Source organism: Vespula vulgaris, chromosome 3 (genome assembly GCF_905475345.1).
Source record: "Vespula vulgaris chromosome 3, iyVesVulg1.1, whole genome shotgun sequence".
In the NCBI taxonomy this organism is placed as follows: Eukaryota; Metazoa; Arthropoda; class Insecta; order Hymenoptera; family Vespidae; genus Vespula; species Vespula vulgaris.
Window position 1 is genome coordinate 84,841 of NC_066588.1, and position 14,525 is coordinate 99,365.

The window sequence follows — 14,525 nt, forward strand, 5'->3', positions numbered from 1 at the left end:
TCGTCAAGGATGTCTCATTAGACGACAAATCTGTATTATAAATTTTTATTATATTTTACTTAGATATAAATGCATATCGCAACGAGATGCCGATCGCTCTTCATTCCCTTTATTTCATCGTTTTGTCCAAATGGAGAAAGCAAACGCACTATCCTCACGCGTTGTACTCTTGACGATTATCCATATCGTTTGGAATTATGATGCTTTAATATCTCTTAAATAGAGAAAAAAAGAAAAGATAAAGAAACAACCTTAAAGCTCTACTTTATATTTATCCTTCCGTATATCGGATCTATTTGGTTCGTTCGAGAACCTCTGTAAAAATTCACGATGGGCTAAAATCGCTACGTTTCTTCCACCTATCGCACTCATCTCCATCGCACTGGCTATCCATTCGATGGCATTGACATGATAAAGGCCATCGTAAAGTTTAAATTTATCTAATCGTATGTTTGTAGAATATCGTGGGTAGGCTTTCCAAGCGACTTCCTTGACTTCTTCGATCTAAAATACACGTTTAGAGAGACTTATTATTTCACGAAGGTCTATTAAAATAATTTGTAATGTCTGGAGAACGTATTTGTCATACATTGAGAAAAAAGTTGTGTAAAACGTTTAAGGGTAAGGAGGCATTGCTAAAGATCTTCCATATTTTCGAATCAATTTTAGTCGGACCTTCGACCGTGTCTACTTTTCCAACGGAATGAATTTGCGCGTTAGAATCGCAACTTAATACGCTATCTAATTCTTCTTCGAGTCCAAAATAATTTGGATTCAAATCTCCTTTCACGAAGGTCGCAACAGTCGTCTGATATTCGCCTGAAAATGTTAAACCATCCGCAGGGAATTCTTCGAACGTAATCTGCATTTTCTGATCTTCCGTTAATGGGGTCGCCAGAATGACTATGTCATAGTGATTTTTCATAACGTTGTTTACGTCATCTAAAAAGGAAACATTTCGTGATTTTCCGTCAAGCGGTGGAAGAGCTTTTAGTCACCGACCTATGTTCGAATATTGTACTTCGTAAATGGGAAAATCATCCTCGTTTAGATAACGGATCTTCTTAACGTAAGAAGACACTACATTGACGTTGACGTTTCTATATATCAAGTGTTCGGGCACCTAAAATAGGGAAGCGAGATGAAACGTCAAAGCGTTATATCTCTTAATCAGAGACGTTACTTTCTTATTTCCTCCTTTAACTGCCCATAGATCTCCAATGGTCGCAGCAAGCGTTACGCAACCGACGAAACTGTGTACGCTCGTTGTTTGTCCGTAATCTACCAACAAAGGAGCTTCGACCAACTCGTCGATCAATTTTTCCGCATAGCCCAAGTTTAAAAGGTGATCTTTAACGGACACTTGCAATAGCTTCGGAAACTTCTCGTTTATGGCCGTCAGCATAGAGGTCACGTTGACGAAAGAACGACCCTCGTTTTGCAGGTGATAAATTTTATTGAAATCGGCTAGTACAGAACCTATATAACTAAAAGAGAAGATTTATTTGTCGTCGATGTCGTATATATCGAGGTAGAAAATTTATACCTGTTAAGCCTAAACGGCTGTATGCCATATCTATATATTAATTTGATCAAAGTGAATATTTTGGAATCGCTTTCTTGGAATACGACTTCCGTGCCGTCCCATATACCAAATCTTTGCTCTCTGGTGGGTCTATGTTCCATTCCTACGAGAGTATTCGAAGAGGCGTAAATAATACATTATTGCGACAAAAGTATTAATCGATTGAACGTACCGAGCAAATGTAGAAATTCTTGCATGTATTTGTTCTCTTGATGAATAATCGAACCTCCGGCCTCGTATTCGTTGTCGTCAATTTTTATCGTTGCCAAACGACCACCAATCTTATTAGCTTCGTAGAGGTCAATCTTTAAGTCATTGTTAAATAATTCAGTGAGAAAATGCGTGGTCGAAGCGGCTCCTATACCTCCACCAATAACGGCTAAATCGCGTGTGACGATATCGAAAGAAAAACGTTTCGACGTTAATAATTCGGTATTGAGGGTGCGCGTAAAGCAAATAATATACCTCTTACCAATTTTTGGTGTTTGTATTTTCGAAGAGAACGCATGTTTCAATAGAAAACTTGCTAGCAGTAGCAGAAAATAACGATGCATGTCGAGCTCTTTTTAAGAAAAATTACGATGTATGTACAAAGGAGAAACGCGTGTATGTGCGTACGAGAAAATATTTATCAATGAAAAATGTTTGCCCGTGTTATTTATTCGATATAGGCACTATGCTCCTACGATATCTAGCAGAAGAAAAATATGTTTTTCGTGCAATTGATCGATTAACGTCGCGAGGTTATGTTTTCATATAGATGCGCCGACAGAGGATCGCCCCAGGTCGTGCCTTTCAGGAAGCAGCGCCATCTTTGTCACTTGCGTACACGCTTAGTCTCAATCTTTCGACAAACGTCGAACGACTAAATTCGACGTCGTATCGAACGTTTCACGTACTCATGAGAGAAGGTAAATCTTGAAATCTTTGAACGGAAAAGCGAGCACGCGCAAAGACGATCGCTCGATCGACGAATAGATATGCTTTGATAACCGATACGCCGCGTAATATAACATCGTATCTAATTGTAAGTACGATTGAGCATAAGGAGACTCTTAACGCGGGCACGTACGTAGAATAATAGCGTTACGAATTGTTCTCCCAGTCGTTATTCCAAGGGCGAGCTTGTCGAGATGCTTTCGTCGAAAGCGCTATGACGTAAGGTATGGTTTTTGTAAGGTGGTTCTTTTTCATTTATTTATATCAGCTTCAAGATACGCGCGCGCCCGCCTGTGTATTTGTTTTCTTTTTTCTTTTTTCTCTTTCTTTCTTCAAGAAACATCGAAGACGAATTTCGTTTATTTAAATATACAGCTCATTGTTTTCCTCGTTGTATTTGTAAGAAAAAGTTGGAGGCTCGAGCACGCAGCACTTCGGTTCCTGCATTCGCGCACGTTCTACATTCTATATCCGTGCTTTTACGAACAAACCGTGCGAAGTGAAACGAAACTTTGCGTTTGAACTATTTCCGGAAGCGACGTTCGTACGAGATTATGTATTTTATGCGTACGCATACACGAGAAAAGGGTAAAACAACGAAAGGCTGTAACAGCGAGATAAATATAAATACAACGATCCGTCGATTGATTCGCTTCTACGTTTACAAGGTAGATCGGTGAGTATCGATCGACGATCAATTTCGATTCATTATCTTTCATATCGCGGATACAAAGGCGGCACCGTTTCGTTATCGTCTCCGTCGATCGGTTTACGGATTTTCTCAGGATCGTTTTCGACGAGTCGAGATCGATCGAAGAGACTCCGCGATTTGAAATATTCGACGTATCCTTGGAATTGGAGAAAAAAGCTAAACCGATAGACCGAGCTGAATAATACGTGTCTCGTAAATAAGGACGGTACGGTTTGTTACCTTATCTTTGGAAAGAAAATTTATTTTGATTTCGCCGATAAGCATCCGATCGTAGCTCATTCGCGTTTGTTTGTTTGGCCCACATATCATCGGTTTTATTTTCATTCGCGGTTCGCGTTACCTTTCGATCGAAAAGAAGTACGTACGTTAGGACGCGATTTCACGAGATCGCGAGGAATCGTTCGGCCTAAATTCTCATTGTACGTAGCACTTGGAATCTTTACGAGAGATAAATAAAGGCGACGGAGACGGGTCGGTGGTGGATCATCTCGTTGTTGGCGGACAGATGCATCTCCTTCTTCTTCTCTTTTTCTTAAATTCGTGTCGCGAAATGGAGGAGGGGACGAGAAGAAGAAAAAAGCAAAATGCGTGGGGGCGAAAAGTTCGTTTCGACGATTAAGCCGTTTAAAAAAGATCAGCTTTCGCGTCTGTTGCCGAGGCGAGGACGGTAATCGAGAGAGCGAGAGAGGGAGGGAGGGCGAGCGAGCGAGCGAGCGAGCGAGCGAGCGTGCGAGAGAGAGAGAGAGAGATCGCAACGGGAAACGCGCGAATATCTCGAGAAACGCCGAGCCCTTATCTTTCTTTTCTTTCCTTTCTTTCTTTTTGAGAGCCCTCCTATCCGGGATATGCGAGCGTGTACGTCGATACGCGAAACTCTATTCTTGAAAGACGAGTTATATAAAAGTTGTTCGGACGAAAGTAAGCGTGGGAAGCGTACGTGTACTAGGAATCTCTCGAGCGAAGGAAGATGAATGAAATCGAAGGAAAATTATTGATCGGTTTTTTGAGGGAGGGCAATGAGAAGAAAAAAGACGAAAGAAAGAAAGAAAGAAAGGGAAGATTGGTATATTCGGAGAATACAAAAACGTACGTACATATCCTCGGCGTGGAGCCGGCCGTCTCCCGAGCGCCGGCATTGGCGTCTCCTTCGCCGCACGCCGCTCGTCGCTCGTACTTTTGGGTGGGAGTAAAACGAGAGAGCCCGAGCGGGTTAACGAGAGAGAAGGAGAAAGATGGAGCGAGACGATGTAGGAAGTCGATGGTGGGGGAAGCAGCCGATCTGACCAGAGAGAGAGAGAGAGAGAGAGAGAGATACGTAGGAATCTGCAACACGGTGGGAGGAGCGCGAGTCGGAGAGAGAAAGAGAGAGCGACCGATAGACTCGAGGGAGAGGGAAAAGCACGGTGCTTTTGAAAAAGTTTTATCTTGCGGCGCGCTTGGTCTCTCAGACGCTACCGAACGCCGGTACGGTGTTGCACGGTGTGTGCTGTGCTTTCTTCGCCGTCCATCGGGAGAACAGAGAGAGAGAGAGAGAGAGGGGGGAGAGAGAGAGGGGAGAAGGACAGAGTCAGAGATCATCGCGTGGACCATCTCGCGGAGTCCTCGCGCGTACCCTTCCCATACCGATCCGATCCTCTGCTTTTTATTCTTCGCATCGTTGTTGCCCGCTCGTTTGCAACGACGGACACACCGATAATTAAAAGAGGACAAAGTTCTTCGTCTTTCATTCCTTCGTTTAAATATTCGCGTCATGAGTCGTTGAAGAATTCGTCGAAAGAAAGAGATAGACGAATAGAGAAAAAGAAAGAGACTGCGATTTTACGCGAGAAGAGGGCGAAGAGGTCGAGGAGTACTCTTTGCCTTGTTATCGAAATGAAGAGGAACCGTGTTTTATTAAGGAGTGCGTTGCTCTTCTTGCTGATCGGCGCTGATCTACTCGTCTCCGCATCCGAGGTGAGTCTCTTTCCATTTCCATTTCTTTTTCATTTTCGTTTTCTTTGCTCGCGTTCTATCGCGGGCTCGAAAAGAGTATCGTCTTCGATTCGACCAGCACGTGTTTATTCTCTCCTCGAGGTAGCTCGATTCCGTCGTTCTTCGTAGGAATCAAAGACGTTTTTCGTATCGGACACGAATTCATTCGTTATATACGTCCGTAGACACGTGCGCAAGTTTGCGCGTATTTCGTTTTCCTTTTTTTTTTTTTTTTCGAATAAAATTCGTGAGTAACGTCACGGTACAGAGGAAAGCTCGGTTCTGTCGCGCGACGTTTACGTTTTCTGGAGTTCTTCGTAAGTTCTATGGAGAATCTATCGTCGTTCTTGCGTTTCTCGTTTCGGTTTAGACTTATCTCGACAACTCGCGTTTCCGATATTTGAGTCGATAACGCGACTCGCGATCGTTTCGTAGAACGGCGTGCGCGACGGCTGCGATCAACAGGTATGTATGCGTACGCGCGTTCGTGTTCGAAGGACGATGGCTAAAAAAAAGACTCGTTTCTCGCCGGAGAAACTTGCCATCTTCTCTTTGCGAAGTCGAATCGTTATTCTCGACGACGAGATACGAGACGAGAGAAACTCGCTGGATAGTCCCGATATGTTCCTTAACGGACGTGCGGATAATTCCTCGAGGTCGATTATATTCCGATCACACCTCCAACTTTGAGACAAGAAAGAGAGAGAGAGAGAGAGAGGGAGAGGGAGAGGGAGAGGGAGAGAGAGAAGCCACGTTTGTCGTCTGGCGGGCGTTAAGCATTACTCGCGCACCATCTCGAAATACACGAATAGAAAATTAACGAATAACCGAGACGCTTTGTATCGAGCGAAAGAAGAGACGATTGAAGAGTCGCGATCCAAAGAGATCGCGCGTTCGTATATCTTTGAAAGATCTTCCTTCATTCTTAAGGTAGTCGGAATGAAATTCCGAAAGATAAAACGTCTATTTAAAAATCAGCCTGTATAATTTGGACGAGTAACGTTATCTGCTCGTGTTGCGATGCTCGATAATCGCGATATCGCGTTTCGTCATGGTGCGTGTACACAGCCGAGCTCGTTCGATAAAATTACTTCTGCCGGATGCACGTTAACATCGAGACCTAACTTAATTGGAGAGATTATCGGAGGTTGAAAGGACTCGATTCGCGAAATGGTAGCGCGTGCGGAGTTAATGACTCTATTCGAAACGAGGCACGACCTACGCACGTATACGTTCCTCTTCTTCTCCATTATATACGATTTTTTCGCGATAGCCGAGCGAGATCCTTGAAGATTAGCTTTTATCTCGATGTCTTGGAAGCATCGGTACGTCGAATCGATAAAGTTCACGTCGAGGTGGATGCGTCACGGTTCGTCCGCGAATCGTCGTCGTTCGACTTTTACATTTGCATACGTTACCTTGGCCACACCGTTCGGCATCCCGCGCAAAGGGCTACGCGCGTTTCGTAACAAACTTTCTTTTCGGAAAGAGTTTCGAATCGTTGGAAGGTTAACGCTAATTCCTTCCGACGATGCGTCATCGATATCCCCTCGATAACGTTCGATTCATCGTTTTTACGATTTCCTTGGCAACTACTCTTGAAAACTAAACGCGCTTTAGCAAAACTTTTTCGGAAGAATCTCCAGATCGAGATCGTCACCTCTGTTTCGTCAGTTTTATCAGAAGCTAGTCCCCTTAATTACCGCAGTGATTGGGACGACGAGCGCGTAGCGATTCGGAATAATATTCGAGTTGTAGTCGTTCGAACGAATCGAATTCATCGTCGAAGGATCGAGCGAAGTCGATCGAGCATGTCGCTGCATCGAAGTTGCGATATCGACTTCGTCGAAGTCGTCTTCGAAAGCTTTATCGTCGTTTGGAGTAAAGAATTTAGGTGATCGTTGCAAACGTAGAATTTTGAAATCAAAGCAACGATCTTTCGATAGATATCGCAACGATACGCGGAATGTCGGATACGAACGATTCGTCAAAAATAAGACGAATCGCGTGGCATCGTACGTTCTCACGACGAAATCGTTGTCCCAGAAGAGAGATGGAGGGTAAAGGATATCGAAGGAGAAGAAGAAGAGAAGGAACAGGGAGGGTGAGAAAGGTATATCGGAGTACAAGGTTCCTTCATTATCGTATCCTTTTTCCTCGGACGTCGACACGGGTATGGTCGATGTGTGTTTTCGAACGAAGAAACCTTTCGAACGGATACGGTATTTGGATTCGTTTGGGAAAAGGATGAAGGGAAGATTTGTACCTTATGAAAAATATGGTAATGCAGGTGGCTTTTCGCTGGCGCAGCTTTCGATTCGCGACCGTTTTCTCTCCTTCCTTTATACGCGAACTCGGCAAACGTGCGTTCCCGCACGAACATGGTCGCACTGCGAGGATATTTATATACGGCGCGCGAGAGAGAGAGAGAGAGAGGAAGGAAGGCAGAGAGACAATGTCCGCGAGAGCATCGGAATTGTATGCTGGAAAGATCGAGCGAGGAAGCGAAAATTTAAGGCTTCCGGACGAGACGCAATTCAAGCGCGGGTAATTTGAAAACTTGCGATGTCCTACGACTACGCCAGAGATATACCGAGTGTACCCTTACCTACAGAGATAAACAATATTCTTTATCCCGATGATCGTGGTGCTTCTCTTTTCTTTCGAGCTTCCTCGAAATGAACTTTTTGTTCTCTCTCTCTCTCTCCCTCTCTCTTCTTCGTCTTCCGCTCGCGCGTAAAAAAGTGGTACACCGTAATTAATTCATCGTTATCGGAAAACATTATCCTGAAATATCGTCGCTTCCGACGAGATTGCTTAATTTTTTGTCATTCCCTCGTACTTGTTCGGTCGAACGATTCGAGGAGTAAATCAGTATTTTTGGAGTCGAAGGAACCGCAACCGGTTGTCACGTATACACGGTCTTACGTAAATCGTCGTCAGGGTCGTCGAAAAAGTTACGCGGTGTGGTACGAGGAGAGAGGAAAAGAAAAAGTGAAAAAAAAAAAAAGAAAAAAGGAAATAAAGAAGCAAGAGCAGCGATCGCAAGAAAGATATAAATGCACGGGACATTGCGAGTCTCCTCCATGATAAATCGCTTACCTCACCGTGCAAAGTCCATTGGTACTTGAGTGGTAACGGCGTTACGACGTTTTTTAATGACCGTTACGAATGACGTATTCGTTATTTAAATATATATAGCTACACGCACGACGATATACGTAAGCCTAATGATCTTATAGAAAAATCTTGATTCGAAAATGGTTCGTAATTGACCAGATCGTAATAAATAAATTGTTCGAGAAAATGAATCACCTGTACGTGGATAGTATCGTCGCGGCATATTTATATGAGAGAGAGAGAGAGAGAGAGAGGGAGAGAGACGGGAGCTCGATACAGATATTTCGATTCGTATTGGCGCGGTCCAGCTTTAGGGCACTTGAAACGCCGCATTCGAGTACGAGCATCCTCGTGGAAGTACTTTTTCGTTCCCGAGTACCGGTACTCGAGTGCCGCTCGAGCGCCACTTTCGAGTGCCTTATCGTCAGAAGGGATCTACTTCTTTTAACGTGTCCATTCGCACCCGCGACGATTTTCGCACTGACCGCGCTTTGCGCGAGAAGACGGAGACCAAATATCCTCTTTCTATTTTTTTGTTGTTCCTTTCTTTCGCGTTCACGAAACGTAAATTTCGTTAACGCGCGAATTTCAGGATAACGTTTCCATTACAAGAGTCGTCGTGTTTTTTCCTTCTCGTAACGTACTCGTAAAAGAGATCGTCGATTCTTCTAGTTGGCGCGAAAAACCAATCGGATACCTGTAAGATTTATGAGGAGATAATTGACGCTTAAAGTGGGTCGAGCGCGTCGAGTAATTCGATAAGATGTTTATCTTCTCGTTCGGCGTTAAATTAAAGCTAAACCAGAATGGGACGGATCTCATTGAAAAAATCTTTTGTCCGACCAAGTATCTAGACGGATAAATATTTACATCGATAGATAAAATCGGAAGCTACGGAGGTAGGTATATAAGCCGTTAGTCCGATCGATTTTTCGGTTAATCCCGATGGGGACGCTAATATGTCAGTTATCGTTTTTCGTAGTCGATCTCACGCTCTCGATCATCCCACGAAATACGTAGAGATACAATACGATTGCGATTATCCCTCTTTTCTCGTAGTATTCTCGTAACATCGATTATCCTTTTAATCGGATATGGACGGTGAAATTGCGTGACTGACCGTGAAATTAAAGGAGACGAATACTTGCGGAAGTTAACGGTATCGCGTTACGGTCAACCCTCACGATCGATCGCGAAGGAGCCAAACGAAAGAGAAGGCTCTTGTACTTTTCCTCGAATAGAGTAACTTCGATGCCCGGTCAGGTAGGATCCTTTCGAGAGTTCTCCCGCATCTCTACGCATGTACCGATAAACAAACGCGTCGCGCGTCGCGCGTCCACTCGACCGGAGTGTCCTGCACCTTTCTTTTTTCTCTACTTTTATCGAAGGAAATCATCCTCGCGCGGAGGCGTGCCGAATGTGCTCGCAACCCAGAGTGTGCTCAGAACGAATAAGAGGGATTAAGCGCATCGTGACCGTGTCAAGAGAGGGACGGAGGGAGAGAGAGAGAGAGAGAGAGCGAGGGAGGAAGGAGGGGAAGGAAGGAGCCTCGTTTGCTTGACGAACAAAGAGCGTGTTCGAGGAGAAAGCACGTTGTACGAGAATAAGAAGGGAAGAGAGAGAGAGAGAGAGAGAGAGAGAGAGATGCTAAAGAGGAACGCGAGGAGAGACGTTAGGACGATCGCGTCTTAAACGTGTGGGCGAGTCAAACTGGTTTTCACGTTCGCGTGTCCATGGAAAGAAAGGAGAAGAAAGAAGGAGGAAGGTCTTGGAAACGAAAAGCAAGAGCGAAGGCGACTTTCGTACGTATCGCGGTGCTCCCCATGGCAACAACGCAAGTTGGTCTCTCGTTTAACGTGCATACTTGTGTACTACGTACAACTCTTTCTCTCTCTCTCTCTCTCTCTCTCCCTCCCTCTCGCCCTTTTTCTGCGTGCTCCTCTTTCTTCGCCTCCGCCGCCCATGCCACCTCCGCCGCCCCCGCTACTTCCGTTGACGATTCTGACGCTCCGCGATATCGCCGAGTGATAATACTACGCAACAGCGCAATATCAAGTGCTGTTCGACGAGGAAAAAGTTTGATATCGTAATCGTAGAATTAGCTAGAAATGAAGATTTGTAGGATTTTCAAAATTTCATGTTTAGTCGGAGATCGGAGGATCAACGGTACGAGGTTATATGGGAGTGTTTCAACGAGACCCCATGGCAACGTCGGAGTCGAGAAAAGCTTGAGCGAACACGTGCGCCTCTGCGTCGTCTCTTTTTCTTTTTTATTTCTTTCTACGATTCTCGCTCGGAGAAGCAACGAAAAAAAGCGATAGGTTACACCGATCACATTTTTTCTTAATTTCGTCCTTTGAAAAGATTTGTCAACGAGCGCCATTCGGTGTTACACCGAGAGAGAGAGAGAGAGAGAGGGAGAGAGGGAGAAGTCTTTACGACGACGAGACGATCAACGTAAATATGTAAATAAAAGAAAAAACGTTTCTCTCGAAGAAGGTTACTCTCCGAAATTCTTATCGAGAGGAATTGCGTTTGATTTTGATACGAAGTAAACTTGGAATTTGTCAAATATAAGGGTGTCAGGTGTGCGTCGGAATATCGCGATAGTTCGATTTACTTTTCGTTTTCCTCGATCGACACGCATTGTTCGCAAGTGATATTCGATCGCGATTTATACAGGAATATTAGATTCATAGGGTGTGAATAATGTAAGCGATATTCGAACGTATGTAAATCCGATTTGGATCTTTTCTTCCTTTTCTTCGATCGGCCTAAAGCTTGCTCATTTTGCGCGCGTATACCTAACCATAGGGTTGTACGTAGAGAGCTACTTAGGTACGCGGACGAGAACCAAACTATATCGACATGCAAATTCAATTTTTTTACCATTTGTTTGCCTTTCAGAAAGTAGCGCGGTAGCCGAACGAACGAAAGTATTTAACGTTAGGTGGCCGAAAACTCGGCGATTCCTCGAATTTGCCATCGCTGCGTTTCGTCTGTCGTCCGTTTAACGGGACGCACGGTTTCGCTCGAGATCGTAAAGCATATTTTTAGATACTTCTCGCGCCAGGCCTTCCACGAAGGGGCGCGACAAAGACGAATCGTTTTCGTTCGATTCCGATCGTCGATCCGGACTTCTTTTGAGTATTACACACGTACCGTTAACGTCCATACCCGTGCGACGTTTGGTGCGGCGTGTAAAGTCAAGGCCAATTCTCGCGATCGTGCACGTGTCCGTCTCGACGGGATGGCGCCGTGGCGAGGCCCTCCCACGTGGCAAGGGCCTCTCGCAAAAAGGGAATGCCGATTCTTGGAACGTCGTTACAAATCGACGATGCGCGAGGAATATCGCGTGCTACGCGCACGAGAAAGAAAATGTAAAGGCGAACGAAGGAAGGCAGGCGCGATACGGAACGAGAAGTTTCGCTCGTCTCCGATCGTTGCAAGATCGCGTCGGTTCTTTTTTTTCTCCTCTAAGGCGCGAACGGCTCGGAACGACGCGGCATTATCCAGCCGCGAAAGTTGGTCGTTAGCGAACGCTTAACGATCACGCGCGATCCCGAGATTCTCCTCTCGTATGCGTGTAAGCGCCGGCAAATACGGCCACTTCTCGGTCCGACCAGCAACCGCGGCACTCTTCGATCCTAATCACTCGCCATTCAGCGTAGCTGCTCTTGGCGGATCCTTGCCGAATTTCTCGGCATTGACGAGTCGAAGGAATGGAGAGATCCGTCGATTGTAACGACGGCCGCGTAATTAACTACTACGATCGCGCGTTGTGGGTTAAGTACCTGCGCTAACGCGGATCATTTCGTTTCGAAGGGAATAGGAACGGAACGAGAAGCGTTTCGAGGCAAGGAAAAAGGGAAAGGATTAACGCGAGAGTCACTCCAAAGCCGAAGAATCAACGTTCGTCCGCCGTCCTCGTTTGTCTCCGCGTAGGTCGCAAGACAAGGCACGGTATTGAGTCGATTGACTTTTGGCTCGATAAGGCGATTCTCGAATCACGCGGACGGCGAATGGTTTTGAAAAGAGTAAGCCACGGTATCAATAAATTCAACGTTATCTGCGGTCATAAATCCATGCGGTGCGACCATTGGGGCTCGACGAAGCATGCTTAAGCCGATGTCGTTTGTGTGTCGGCAGACACCGCGAACCGGTGGAATACGCGAACGCTTGCGCTTACGTCGGTGCGTTCCTACTTAAAATAACTCGTAAAAGTACTCGCTGGAGGACGAATCTTTTACATATTCATACTTGCATATGGTACTCGACGTACGGCGAGGATCCCAGCGCTGCGCCGGTCGAGTGCATTGCGTTTTGCACGTTATCGCCTCGCGAGTGCCACTTTCTCGAAGCGTTAGAAACAGGCAGTCGATGAATTCGCTCGTAATAAAGTCTTGGGGCAATCGGTCGAGTTAATGAGCCGAGAACCTTCCGGATAGTTATCCAGCAGTAGTTTTCTGGTAGATCGCGCGATAAATTTCAACGAACGTACGCTTGGACGTTCGCGTTGCGTATTCGAGAAGGAAGAAGGGCGAGATCGGAGTAGAAGGGACGGATACGTCAGGAGGAAGAGAGGGACGGTGTTTGTCGTCGTCGTCGTCGTCGTCGTCGTCGTCGTCCCTCGGTACGATTCTATCTTTAGCCCGCGCGCTCTCTATATTCTTCTCTTGTCTTTTACCGTCTCGCCCTTTCCCTCGTTCTCTCCCGCGTCCCGTGAAACGTCCGCGACCAATCGATCGACTTATGATCGTTCCGTTTCCGAGTCGAGAGCATTGCGACGACAAGGCCGAACACGGAACGTATTTGTTTACTACGCTGGAAATATCGCTCATCCCTTTCATAATTAGGATATTTCTTCAACTTCCACAGGGAGAAGCAAGGAATAAAGATAAATGAAAGTGTTGGAAAGCTTTGTAGGTTAGGGGGAGCGAGAAAGGTTGTGTCAGGGTTGCGATTTCTGGGGACTTTTGTAACAATTAGAATCCGTGAAAAGACGCTTCGCAGGGAAAAGAGCGATACCGCTGCGCCACCGCGGTCGGTGAAAAGAGAAAATCTGCTCGTTTCCACTTGCTCGTTGAAAAAATCCCTTTTTCTTGAAGAGTCGGTATTCGGGTCGTGCGTCCTACATTCTGGCCAAGCGTCAAAGTTAATTGCAGGTGTTGAGGACGATTATGTGTCACGCGAAAGCGCGAAAGCGCGAAAGCGCGAAAGCGCCCCTTCCGTTGGCTCGACGAATGCAACAATTTATCGCCTATATTTTCGTTCCTATATTCTCTCGAACGTCGATGTCTTTCACATAGTCGCGCGACGCGTGTATCACGCGCGTACGCTTTTTCGAAAAGAGATGAGCTCCACGCTCGCAGACGCCTACACCTACGCGGGTTAACCGTACGTCGATCGTAGGTTGCTCGCGAGCCTCGATTTTCGACGTCGAACCCCAGCGAGAAAAGTCTTTTCAACCTGGCGCGAGGTTGCCTTTCGAATGGAAACACGCGCAGAGAGAGCGAGAGAGAGAGAGAGAGGGAGACGATCGCGTTCGAATAACAGTTTGATTTTCACTTTTTAAAGAGCGACTTTATCTCCGACAAATCGATCGAACCGTCGATAGCAGACGTCTCTAATTGAACGATATAAAATCTACCACGATACGAATTTCAACAAGTTCGTATAATGCGAGGTATAAAATTTCTGGTAATTAACATCGCGATCATCGAAAGGATTCGCGAGAAAAACTCGTCGAAGCCATAGGCGCGATTCGCCGTTATGGATTTATTTTCAGAAAAGTCTGTTAATTAAATTCTCCCTTAATTTTTCGAGATACTGGCTAGTTTAAACACCACATCTCGTTCAAATAACAAAGAACGAGCGAGCAAAGTTTTATCTAATTTTATTCCAATTTTTCATATTCATCGGATATTAATTACTTCGCTTTTATCAAAAACTGCATTTTTCTCCTCTCTTCTCTCATTCGTCCTTTTTATTTTCTCTCGAAATGAGAATCAAGCGAAAGTAGGCGGATAAAAAGTTGGCTCGGACAGGGGAGATATCGCGAATGCGTTATGTCTTCGGGTTACTTTACTCGCTCGCGCCGTTACGTAGGAACAGGGATTATCGTTATCCCGCGAAGAACCTTCGTCAGCTTTCCTCCTTCTCGGACGAGATAGAGAAACATCTCTGGCACGTTCTTTT

At 45.5% G+C, this 14,525-nt stretch overlaps 2 protein-coding genes across 46 annotated transcripts in view; one reads left to right on the forward strand and one right to left on the reverse strand.

The window, feature by feature from the left end:
- Positions 1 to 29: 29 nt before the first annotated feature.
- On the reverse strand, positions 30 to 4,387 carry LOC127062234 (prenylcysteine oxidase 1-like). 5 transcript variants are annotated; one of them, XM_050990073.1, is made up of 7 exons: positions 4,331 to 4,387; positions 1,758 to 1,890; positions 1,547 to 1,688; positions 1,184 to 1,487; positions 1,003 to 1,123; positions 590 to 942; positions 30 to 504 (listed from the first exon to the last, which is right to left on the reverse strand). In XM_050990073.1, exons 1-7 carry the CDS (start codon positions 4,370 to 4,372, stop codon positions 253 to 255), a joined length of 1,347 nt encoding a protein of 448 aa, XP_050846030.1. In that variant the 5' UTR covers positions 4,373 to 4,387; the 3' UTR covers positions 30 to 252. The 5 variants fall into 5 exon arrangements, with proteins under 5 accessions (XP_050846030.1, XP_050846032.1, XP_050846029.1 ...); XM_050990075.1 differs by having other exon boundaries at positions 4,327 to 4,356; XM_050990072.1 differs by lacking the exon at positions 4,331 to 4,387 and adding an exon at positions 3,456 to 3,530.
- A 283-nt stretch (positions 4,388 to 4,670) lies between these two features.
- LOC127062218 (basement membrane-specific heparan sulfate proteoglycan core protein) overlaps positions 4,671 to 14,525 on the forward strand; it is an 87,717-nt gene continuing 77,862 nt past the window's right edge. For 21 of the 41 annotated variants that reach the window (XM_050990012.1, XM_050990011.1, XM_050990016.1 and 18 more), the window contains exon 1: positions 4,674 to 5,189. In XM_050990012.1, the coding sequence (XP_050845969.1) occupies positions 5,109 to 5,189 (81 nt within the window). In that variant the 5' untranslated portion in view covers positions 4,674 to 5,108. Of the gene's footprint in view, positions 5,190 to 14,525 lie in introns of all 41 variants that reach the window. The other 20 variants (XM_050989992.1, XM_050990002.1, XM_050989993.1 and 17 more) reach the window with 3 other exon arrangements.